This window comes from Streptopelia decaocto (assembly GCF_964273445.1).
Source record: "Streptopelia decaocto genome assembly, chromosome: 3".
NCBI lineage: Eukaryota > Metazoa > Chordata > Aves > Columbiformes > Columbidae > Streptopelia > Streptopelia decaocto.
This window is the reverse complement of record NC_138656.1, coordinates 58,656,573-58,669,194: the sequence shown is the minus strand read 5'-3', so window position 1 is coordinate 58,669,194 and position 12,622 is coordinate 58,656,573. Positions and strand designations below refer to the sequence as shown.

At 38.1% G+C, this 12,622-nt stretch overlaps 1 protein-coding gene across 4 annotated transcripts in view; it reads left to right on the top strand.

Moving 5' to 3' along the window:
• The window catches only part of VTA1 (vesicle trafficking 1), a 42,696-nt gene that overhangs the window by 4,855 nt on the left and 25,219 nt on the right, over positions 1–12,622 (top strand). For 3 of the 4 annotated variants that reach the window (XM_082049633.1, XM_082049630.1, XM_082049631.1), the window contains exon 2: positions 6,984–7,078. In XM_082049633.1, the coding sequence (XP_081905759.1) occupies positions 6,998–7,078 (81 nt within the window). In that variant the 5' untranslated portion in view covers positions 6,984–6,997. Of the gene's footprint in view, positions 1–1,127; positions 1,184–6,983; positions 7,079–12,622 lie in introns of those variants that run through there. The other variant, XM_082049632.1, reaches the window with a different exon arrangement.

The window sequence follows — 12,622 nt, the reverse complement described above, 5'->3', positions numbered from 1 at the left end:
TTTTTTCTTCCACAACTAGTTGACAACTTCTTTAATCAAGTCAATCAGCTTTTAAAGGAAATACCCATCTGTTAAATGTGACTGGCTTTTTACTTAGAAGTTTAGTCAGGCTTCCATGAAACAAGCTTCTCAGTGCATATCAATTGTAAGACTCTCTTAATTAAAAAAAAAAAAAAAAAATCATGGCCCAACTCAGAATTTGGGAAATACAGTTACTGTGTAATTTTATAACTGTAATACTGTTAATTTTTTACTGATCCTTCCTCAAAACGGAGAACTAATAACAGACATTTTAATTAAGCTTTTAATTTATTTAACTAGATGCATTTTGAATGACTAGTGTAGAAGATGCATGTAATTCAGAAGTATTAATGGAAATTAAAGTAACTGGTTATTTGCTGTATTTCACTGCAGTGATTTTGCACATGCTGACTTAATTTAAGTGGGATATTCTAGAATTGAAATGCATAAAATAATGTTCTTTTAACATTGCTTATCTAATAAGATCAAATTCCTGAGCTTTCCCATTGAAATATCAATTTTTTGTACTGGTTTTATATCATCCATTCATAAAAGAAAATTTTCCATATTCTTACATTGCTGGTGGCAGAAAACAGTTTTGTGTGCTACTAATACTGCAAATTATTTAAAGCCTGTTATTACAGATTACATACTGAAGAACAGACTTAATCTGTTCTTTAGTCGGGATAAGTTAATTGAAATGGCCAAATATTTAAAAAGTAGATATCCATTTCATAGTGTGCTTTGAAACTTGTTTTGATTGTGCTAAGAGTATGAACTAAAAATATTTCTCAGTTTCTTTTTTTTCCCGGTGCTTTCTAATTTTTTCTGTCTTCAACCTTAGCTTGTTTGCTCAGATTTGTTTGAAAGATCTGTAAGTGGGAAAACTGTGACCTTAAAACTTTACTCTCTCAGAGTTTGTCTGTGGAGAAAAAAACATTGAGAAGTGATCGGAATAACAAAAATAAATAAACCCCATAGCCCTCAAAGCAAACCGTGGGCAGAAACAAAAATTGAAGATGATGTTAACTACTGTGTCTTATTTTTGGCACTTGCTTTGATTACATATGTAATATTTTAAAATAATCTACTCTGACAGAGATACGATTGAGAACATAAAAAAGAACAAGTGTACTTCAGAGATTCAAACTGTATTTCTGAGGTATGTATATTTGTAAGAATTCCTAAAGTTCAGTTCTATGGTGTAAATATACTAACATGCATTTTCCACCATATAATTCACAGTATTCTGGTAGATCTTAATTCAACTTGAATCTCTGGAAGTAGAATTAAGAGCTGGCTTTTGCTGCCTGAGTTCTCTGTTGCTTCTGAAGGGATACATCAGTATCAACATTCTAATTTGCAGAATCACAGAATCATTGAGGTTGAAGGGACTTTGTACATCACCTATTCCAATCCCTTTCTAAAAGCATGATCACTCATGAAGATTGGTCAGGACCGTGTCCAAGCAGGTTTTGAATATCCCCAAGGATGGAGACTCCACAACTGCTGGGACCAACCTGCTCCAGTGGGTGATTGTCCTCACAGCTGAAGATTTTTCGTATGTTTAAACTGGATTTTCTGTATTTGTTTTTGTGGCCGTTGCCTCTTGTCCTGTCACTGGGCACCACTGAGAAGTGTCTAGTTTTGTCCCCACTTCTGTCTTCCTCACATTAGGTATTTATGCACATTGGTAAGACCCTCTGAGCCTTCACTTTTTGAGACTAAACAGTCCCAGCTCTCTGCCTCTCCTGGTATGACAGGTGTTCCTGGCCCTTCATCATCTTTGTGGCTTTTCCTGTGTCTTGCACTGGGAGCCCAGAAGTAGACCCAGCACTCCAGGTGTGTCACACCAGTGCTGAGTAGAAGGGATAAGATCACCTCCCTCAACCTGCTGGCAGTGCTTCTCCTAATGCAGCCATGGACACTGTTAGCAATTAAGGTTGGGTTCAGAAACTTATCTCATGGTAATGCCCATCTAGGGTGCTTTGTTTCACCTCATAGAGTAGTCTGAGAGCATGAAATAGGTTTCTTCCAGTTTAAAATAAACTGGAGGGTGTTCCACAGGAGTGCATCAGGTTTGTGCTCTAATAACTACAGGCTTTTTTACCTGCATGATTTGACCATAACTAATCCAGAGTAGCTGCCTTCTCCTTATGCCTACAGTTAAGGTAGTTTATCTGTTTTAATGATAAATATTTCATTTTCTTTATTAGACTATAGAGTAATTTAAATTTAAATATTGTGGTAATTTAAATATTGTGTAAAAGCTTAGAAACCTGTAAATTCCACATACAGATCTCTTACTCAAGAGACCAAAATTGGGCCTTAAACCACACTGAAGAATGAACTCCGAGTGATTTCATAGAAGTCATAATCGATATTATTAGATTACTTGTTTTGTCATCTGACCTTAATAATTTCCACTCTTGTTTGTAATTGCAAGTTCTGTTTCACCTAGTTTGTTTACAACTTGCTATTCTTCAAATAACAGTGAATTCTAGTGTAATTTAGTATCACTTTCAGTAATTTTAAGTAAAAGACATTTTACTTGATATGGTTTTGACTTGACAAAGTTTGTCTAGCATGTAACATAACCTTGGAGTATACTGTTATGAATCCATTTTTCCTCTGTAGAATTTAGAATACTATGAAAGAATCTGGGGGGAAGAGAGGGTCATGATACTATCCTTTGTGGTTTGAATTTCTTAATTAAATTTGTGTCTTCTTCCTTCCTCTCTCCCACTTTTGTCTTGGATTTTTTTTCTTGCATTTCTCCTTAAACTAATTTTACTTGAAAATAAACATGTAAAAGTAATTTGTTTTCACTGGAATGTTTTACATTTTGAACTGATGCTGTCAGCCAGTTTTGCCAGTTTCTTTCAGCATCATATAATGAAGAGGAGGTATCAGACCCTTTGAAGCTTGTTTGTCAGTGCTGTTAAACTTATTTTTAAAAGTATTTGAATTCAGACAACTTTGACTTAGCCATGTAGAAATAGCATATATTTATGACCTACATGCAGAAGTATAATACATTCATGTTCATGGAAGCAAGAAAAATTAGTTATTTATTAGTTATATATTCGTTATTAGTTATTTTTCTTTGCAGATCCATTTTTAATGAAAATACAGTTGCAGTAATTTGAGTACATCCAATTTAATGCTTTTGTGTCCCTTGCTTCCCACATTTGTATTCCAACGGTTGTCTTCCTGTACCAAGCAGTTAACAAATATTTTTCTGTTAGTGGTTTGACAAAGGCAAAAGGGAAGTGTAGAATATGAATGAGTAATAATTTATAGCCTGAAAAAGCTTTCATCTCTTAATCAGAATCAAAATATTGCTAAAGTTTATGGCAGTGCTTTTTCTTACTGTTTAATGTCAATTTGTTACTGTTAAATGTCAAAAATATTCCAGTTCCTAGTCTTTTCTTTTTTTTTTCTATACTTGAGAATTAAATACATGTGAGTGAAAACGACTGTAATATTTTGATCCTATTAGGCCAGGAGAAAGAAAAATGGATATTAGGACAGAATTTAGAAGATAGAATCAACCTATTGTGCATGCTTGCTGGCTGGAACTTTTGTTCTCCTGTATTTTTACTTGGCACTGAGTTAGTTTAAAATGGGAGTGAGGGGAGTTTCAGTTGTTATCCAAACATAAATCTGGAATAACTTACTGTGTGTTAGGAATGAATGCTTGGCACATACTGAAGACAAAATACTCTCTCTGAAATTGTGCTGTGTATTAGCAAAGGAAAAATAACGTGGTATTACGTGACATAAATAAAAGCAGAGAAGTTTCTGTAAAGCTCACTGTATAATTCCTTCCAGCACACCCACACTTAGTATTTGCTGAACAAAGATTAAGGGCAACAAATCAAGACATAAATTTTGTAGTTGCCTTGGCTAAACATTTTTCTGAGAATGATTACTTGCCAAGTCTTTATGAATTTGAAGATAAATGTCCTGTCTGCAAACCAAGAGCAAACCCTGTTTTAGTTAATAATTGGCAAAATAGTTCTGTCTTCATGCATAAAAGATTACAAATTACTTTAGCTCTACTTATAATATTAATTAATATTTAGACATTAGCTCTGTGTAGCCTCCTTTACCTCCTTATTGCTTTATTTTATGCAGTTACTACTGTTGTTGGACACACAAAAATCTTTTTTGTGATTTGATTGGGATAAAGGGGACAAAAAATGTAGATTGTGTCTATTATAAAGCCAAGTGCATAAAACAAGCTTTAAAAGGACCAATCATTGGATTAATTTATTTGTTTCCAGGTACTCTAGATCTTCATCACAAATTGTGAACAGAGATTAGTATTACAGGTCACCTATTTCCAAGATGGTCTGTGTTCTTCAAATTTTGGCTTTAAAAACTTGAAAACTTTTGCAGCTACAATGTATGGTTTTAGATGTCTTTTTATATCAGAATTTTCAGCAGCTTGGCTTTTTACAGAGGAATTTTATATCAAAAGTTAACAAGCAAGTGGCTCTTGTAAGTCTAGTTGTTTAGTTTTACAGTATATTACTGTGGTCATTAGGGACATGCACTTCAAACATTTGTCACTGTATTGAGAAATTCTGAAAAGAACAACACTGAAATCATTTTGACGTAAAATGGCATCTCAAGTGTGGTATTTCTAAAAGGTGAAATAATGCAGCTGAAACACAGAACACTAAGAGGATTTCTTCCTGTGGTGTCCATGCCATTCAGGAGATTAACTTCCAGTTATTAGGAATGGAACCACTTGCACTTAAGCAAAATTTGTATGACTTAGCAAGCACAGCAATAATACATTCCACTGCTTTTGCAATATTATAAAAACCAGAACAGCAGTATTTAAAGGAATGTAAATAATTACTGTTTTCTTTCGGGGCAGGGCGGGGGAGGGAACTGAACTCATGTTCCATTTGGTTTTCTCAGCAGAGATGTTGGAGGCAGTAGACTTTTGGCCTCTTGCTTAGGAATTCTTTGCTACTGAGATTACCTGTCAACATAAACATGGAGGACAGTTCTTTGACCATTAATTGCCAGTTTAAAATGTCACTGATGATATTAATGCAGGAAAATTATGTTTTGCTCATTGCAGCTGAAAGTTCAGTAATGAACTAAGTTTGCCCACTTGCTGCAAGTTAAACAGGAAAAAGACATAATAATTTCCTTCACTAGATTAAAGCATATCTTTCAGTTACTGTCATGTATCCTTACCATAAGTAATATTTGTGTGATAAACTACACACAAAAGTAAAAGATGTGTAAGGGACTTCTGACACCTTAATTGGCAAAAGTAGTAGTATCAAAACCAACGTGGTCTTACCGATAGACTTCGTATAGAATACTTGGGACATTCCAAAATTATCAGGAGCAGAGAGAAGGATTACAAAACATGCAGACATGGAAAAACTCTTGACTAGAGCAGCATTGAGTAAAGCAGTAAGTGCCTTAATGTTTTATTACTGATGAGGTTTAAACACTGGAGAGTATACTTCCCTTTGGATCTTCAGTTCATCAGCTGCAACTGATTTTCCAGGGCATTTTGAGTGGTAGAGTGTGGTTGGCATTTTCTGACCTGCAGGTTGCCTAGTTCTTTGTTACAATCAGGTTGTTTTATCAGAGTCAAGGCTCTGTTTCACTACCGAATGCTACTAGGTAATGATGCTCTGTTGACAGTAGTTTTCAAAAGCATCATCCTCTTTCTTGATCACCACTTAGTTGAGAATGAGGTAAAGGCAAAAACTATTCCTTCTATGATTGCCTCGTCAGAGGCCTGTCTCTGGGTAGGTTTTGTTATACAGTACTCCTTTTGAACATTACTGTATGTGGAGATGTGAGTGCACAAATTCTGAACTTTGAAAGTTCTTAACAATTGCAGTAGACTCTCTTGTTAGGGTAACTTAAGTGTGCTTTGGCCTTTTACCAGTTAGTATGATGGTGCAGGAAATCTTCTTTCCAGTTCATATAGATGTTGATACAAGTTGAGGTTTGGTGGCTACTTGTTTTAAATGGTATAGTCAGTTGTGTGGTACAGAGATGTAATTGCTTGGACAGGTGCAACACATATCTTGGTTTAGGTGATATTAATAGTCTTTAGGATGTCTCTGCTCTTAATATCTGTCGAGCTGCTGCTAGAGCATCTTCATGTTTTCTTAACAGTCAATGTACACTTTGGATAATGGTCCTTCAATCTTGAATGACCTGAGGACTCTTAGGCACCTTAGTTCCAGAGTCTTTTGTTAGCAGGAAAGTGGTGTTGGTATGGAACATTGCTTGATGTCACCCACAGTGTAAATTTATATATAGACAAGAAAAACATGTTTCTTATCTGTAACTGTTGTTCTTTGACCTGTGTTCTCTGTGTGTTTAAGACTCACTCTTCTGCGTTTGTTCATTGGAATGCCTGAAGGAGGCTTTGAGTTTTTGTCAGTCTCTGAAATCCTAAGAAGGGAGAGGGCTGGATTTTTGAGGCTGCCTACAAAACATACAGATCTCACAGCCCTGTAAATATACCCCTTTTGCGTGTTAGTGAGGAAGAAAATTTCTTGCTTTCACTATTTAAATGGATGTATTTGCAATGAATGTGGAAAAAATGCCACATATAGGTAACAGAAGAGTAACAATTGAGCAAATAACAAATAAGCAGATCTTTTGATTATTAAACTGATCCTCAAGACTACAGACATTTGCAAGATTTCTGTTTATATGGAAACAGAGGGAAGAGATATGAAGGGGCATACTTCAGCAAGTAAGATAACTCTATATCCAGTACTGACCAAGGGTATTCTGAATTTATGTCACCCTAACTAATATCACTAGTACTGTAGTGGTACATTGCTAAACCACAAGATGAGTTTGTCTTTCAGATGTGTTGCAGGGGTTTTGCTTTGTTTGCTTATGGGCTTTGCCTTAGATAATCTATCACAATTTTTTGGTGTGTTTTGTCTCCTTTAAAGGTCGTTTGTATGCAATGCAAACAGGGATGAAGATTGACAGTAAAACCCCAGAATGTCGTAAATTTTTATCCAAACTTATGGATCAGTTGGAAGCTGTAAGTAGAATTTATTGGTTTTCTCTAAAATGATTCATTGTTACTTTAATTTTTATTTAAGCGTCTGCAAATACTATCTTTCCTCTGTCGTCAGTCATTGATGCAATGATTCTGTATGCAGGCATACTGTATGAATTTAAATTGTATGTAATAAATTTGCAGAAGGATTGAAAGAACATGAAGCTATATGTGTATGTATGTTTACATATGCATGCACAAACATAATTGAAATTTCATACAACAGACATTTCCCGTAATGTTTTGCCAAGACAACATGAATTGCAATACTTTATTTTTACATATTCTCATGAGAAATTATAATTCATTACTAAATAAACGCAGTTCTAGAAAAGTTTTTAAATTGATTTATCTTTGATTCCTTGAAGTCTGTGAGAGTTATTTTCACTGCTATAAGACTGGCTAGCCTAGTCCTTGGTGCTTTTGAAATTTTTTACCTAACCTGTTGTACCCAGGGAGTTTTTTAAAACATTCTCTGAAAGATAAAGCTACTTTCGATCATATCCTCTGTTAGAGATTGGGGATCTTATACCATGAATTCTTGTAAGCATGGTCTTATCTGTGTGGGTAAGAGATAGCTATGCCACGCTCTTTTGAGTAGACCTGGTAGTATTAAAGAGCAAACAACCAAGAAAGTCATTGTATAGATGGTCAGATTAAGTTCCAGGAGCTATTTGTGTTCATATGGTGTGGTTTTTAATAATCTCAAAGGAAGCAGTGTGTGAATTTTAAGGTTTAAGTGCTTATTCAGAGCAGAAAGGAGCGTTCAAGAATGAAGCAGCGGTTCTTTTTGTGTTCAGCATTAATGATTATATCTAAAAACAAGCCATAGCAATGCCTGAAGAGTTTGTGTGAAACTAGTGCAACAGCCTTTAGTTCTTCAGAAAAAAATGAAACATGAACCACTGTCTCTTACTCATACCTTGTGCTTCTTGCTATGTTTTATCTCTGATTTTTTAGCTGCTATGAAGAAAATTAACTTTATCTCAGCCAAAACCAGAACACAATGGAAAATCCAGTGTACAGTGACTTCTTGGTGTGTTATTTCATCAAATTTTAATATCTATAATTGGTTGATTTTCACGCTCAAAAGCAAGGTGGCAGAAGAGGTGATTAAAACTCTGAAAGATATTTCTCTTTATTCCCTAAGAATTGTTAAAATGTATTTGATCCATTGTGGTACTGCAGCAGTTAATCTGTCTGCAGTGTTCAGTTACCCCTTTAATTTCAAATTTGGAAAGACTAGAAAACCAGCAGAAATCTCATCTTTCAGTTACTGACAAGATTGTCTGTGTTGTCAGCTGATGCTCAGGTATTGGAGTTCATTCTACATAGCCGAGTGGTGGAAGGATGGAGAGAGAACTTTTAAGCAGATCTTATACAGCAGGGGTGTCAAACTCATTTTCACCAGGGCCAAATGTAATTTTAGGACTGTACAAATGTAGGCATCACCGTTGAAGGCAACCGTGAGGCTGATGTGGCCCTGGTGAAAATGACTTTGACACTCCTGTTACACAGCATTTTGGGGCTAAGAAGCTGGTTTATGTGGAGAAGTTGGACCTCCACAGTAATTCAATAGCAGCCATTTTCAGCCTGCCATTAACCAGGAGGGGGCACAAAGAGGTGTTGCAGGTCTGGGCTAAGTGTTTCTCACAGCTTTCTGTGTGTTGCCACAATTTATTACTTCAGAGATCAAGACAGAAGCTTACAAACAATACTGAAATTTATGGTAGCAAAGAATAAACTATGTAGATATATCTGGAAATTAGCAGATGTGTTCTTTGCAAGAAACTTCATAATATTCCAAATATGTGGATTAATTAAACACAGTGATTTTGTATCCAAAATGCATGTTTCTGTCAGAAATATGTTTATGTATGATTGTGTTGTTTTGGTTTTCCAATAGGTGACTGTTTATTTAGAAGTTTTTAGTAAAATTAAACCAAATTTGCATTATTTTAGGTTCAGATCATGAATCATTATTTAAAACATCAGTATGGCTGCACTGAATCACAGACTGTGTGAAGGGTAGTTTCAAAAGTAAACGACTTGGTTAACTTTAATATTTTTAGAAGCATATATGACTGAGTGTAATTTGTGTGTTTGAAATCATGTCCATTGCACATCAGATCATGTATAGTAATAAGTTATTTTCTGAGTGTAGTGTGTATGCATAGCCTGATGAAATACACATACAGGGTGTTTCAAGAAGATGGACCCAATTTGACATCACTATGTCTCTGGAACCACCAGCCGCCCATGAATGAAACTTACCTCTGGAAAGGGCTGGGTATAGAGTTTCAAATGATCACTGCTTGATAACTCATTAAACGTTTTGTAAAATTGTGTAATTGTAACATGTTGCTATCGTGAAATACATTGCTTTGAAATTGGGTCTATCTTTTTGAAACACCCTGTATAAACAAATAATTTTGTTCCTCAGCTTCAGTGTTTCATTTCAGTTATATAACTTATAAATTGTGGTATACTCACAAGAAAAACAATTACACTTTCTAAAACAGAAATACATTTTTAAAACTGTGTGGAGTATGAGTTTGGCAAAAGTCTTCAAATTTAAAATTCTATTTGGAAGGTTTATATTTCACTACTGAAATCAAGTAACTTTCCTGGCAACATTCTATGTATTAAAAAGTTGGCAGCGATCTAAAAAATATGGAAATGCAGCCTGCATGATTAAATTTCCTTCACACACACAATGAAAAATAACTGCTATTCAGAGATTGTTTTAAAATTTTTTGGCAAAATAAAAGCTGCAGGTTAGTATCATGCAGTGTTTCTGTTTTTGTACTCTAAGGATAACCTGAGATTTCCTTATGTGTGAACAGTAAGCCTATTCAGAAGTTGTAAATCCACCTGTTGTAACAGTTAGAGGGTTGTTTGCTTTACTGATTTTTATTAGGAAACCTGAGGATTCTTGTACTCTAATGTCTTTGAAAAGAGGTCATTGAATTAGTGTACACTGCTTACACTGAAAATTCCAGTAAATCTGTAAGTCCCTAAACCTGTCAAGGTAGGGCTCACACACTTTGAAAGATGCAATAAACTGCAGTGAAATAACCTTACAAAAGAGAAGATACATGATCAGTCTGACCTACAGTATCTTTATAAAGTGTGCATTACTTTATCAATTGAACTGGGTAGAATCCTGACAGACTACAGACTGTTGATGAAGGCTGGGAGGCCTCCCATACCCCTAGGGTGAAATTGGTGTGCTCAGCTTGCTCTTTGAAATGCCTGTACACCAATGCATGCAGCATGGGGAGTAAGCAGGAGGAGTTAGAAACCTGTGTTCAGGCAGGAGACTATGACCTGGTGGCAACTACGGAGACATGGTGGGACAGCTGACATGACTGGAATGTGGTCGTGGATAGCTATGTCCTTTTCAGGAAAGACAGGCCAGCCAGGTGTGGTGGTGGAGTTGCTCTTTACGTGAGAGAGCAACTACAATGTATTGAGTATTGTCCAGGCACGGATGAGGGGCGAGTTGAGAGTCTATGGGTGAAAATTAAAGGACAGGCTGGCAGGGGTGATACTGTCATGGGTGTCTATTACAGGCCACCAGATCAGGGTGAGAAAGTTGATGAGGCCTTCTTCAGACAGCTGAGAGCAGCCTTACAGTCACAGGCCCTGGTTGTTGTGGGGGATTTTAACTTCCCTGATGTTTGCTGGAAGGACTACTCAGCCAGCCAGCCACAGTCTAGGAGGTTCCTCCAGTGCCTTGACGATAACTTTCTAATGCAAAGGGTGGAGGAGCTGACTAGGAGAGGTGCACTGCTGGACCTCATCCTCACTAACAAGGAGGGTCTGATTGAAGCGGTAAAGGTCGAGGGCTGCCTTGGTTGCAGTGACCATGAAATGGTGGAGTTTGGGATCTTGTGTGGCAGGAACAGAATAGCAAGCAGAATTGCAACCCTGGACCTCAGCAGGGCAAACTTTGGCCTTTTCAAGCAATTGCTATGGGAAATCCCCTGGGCAAGGCTGCTTGAAGGTAAAGGGGCCCAAGATAGTTGATTAGTGTTCAGGGACTGCTTCTACCAATCTCAAGATCAGAGCATCCGGACACGTGGGCAGTCAAGGAAGGGAGCCAGGAGACCTGCTTGGTTAAACAGGGAACTGCTGAGTAAGCTCAAGTGGAAGAGGAGAGTTTATAGACCATGGAAGGAGGGGCTGGCCACTTGGGAAGAATATAAGGCTGTTGTCAGATGGTGTAGGGAGGCAACTAGGAAAGCTAAGGCCTCCTTAGAACTGAACCTGGCGAGAGGGGTCAAGGACAACAGGAAGAGCTTTTTCCAATACGTGGCAGATAAAACACCAGAGGCAATGTAGGCCCACTGATGAACGAGGTGGGTGCCCTGGTGACAGAAGATACAGAGAAGGCAGAGTTACTGAATGCCTCCTTTGTCTGCTCTGCCAGAGGCTGTCCTGAGGAGCCTTGTACCACTGAGGCCCTAGAGAAAGGCAAGACAAGGGAGGAGTTTGCCTCGGTTGATGGCAGCTGGTTTAGGGAGCAGTTAGGCAGTCTGGACATCCATAAATCCATGGGTCCAGATGGGATGCTGAGGGAGCTGGTTGAAGTCATTGCTGGACCACTCTCTATCATCTTGGCCAAGTCTTGAGAGAGGTGCCTGAGGACTGGAGGAAAGCAAATGTCACTCCAGTCTTCAAAAAGGGCAGGAAGGAGGACCCAGGTAACTATAGACTGGTCAGCCTCACCTCTATCCCTGGGAAACTGATGGAACGACTTATCCTTGGTACCATCTCAAGGCATATCAAGGATAAGAGGGTCATTAGGGGCAGTCAACGTGGCTTAACCAAGGGGAAGTCGTGCTTGGCCAACCTCATTGACTTTTATGAGGACATAACGAGGTGAATGGATGATGGCAGGGCGGTGGATGTGGTCTACCTTGACTGGAGTAAGGCATTTGACACAGTCTCCCACAGCATCCTTATAGCTAAACTGAGGGAGTGTGGTCCGGATGATTGAGTAGTGAGGTGGACTGCGAACTGGCTGAAAGAAAGAAGCCAGAGAGTCGTGGTCAATGGGGCGGAGTCTAGTTGGAGGCCTGTATCTAGTGGAGTGCCTCAAGGGTCCGTACTGGGGCCTATATTATTCAATATATTCACCAACGATTTGGACGAGAAAATAGTGTACTATCAGCAAGTTTGCTGATGACACCAAGCTGGGAAGAGTGGCTGACACACCAGAAGGCTGTGCTGCCATCCAGCGAGACCTGGACAGGCTGGAGAGTTGCGTGGGGAAAAATTTAGTGAAATATAACAAGGGAAAGTGTAGAGTCTTGCATCTGGGTAAGAACAGCCCCAGGTTCCAGTAGAAGTTGGGGAATGACCTATCAGAGAGCAGTGTAGGGGAAAGGGAGCTGGGGGTCCTGGTGGACAGCAGGATGACCATGAGCCAGCACTGTGCCCTTGTGGCCAGGAGGGCCAATGGCATCCTGGAGTGTATTAGGAGGGGGGTGGTTAGTAGGTCAAGAGAGGTTCTCCTTC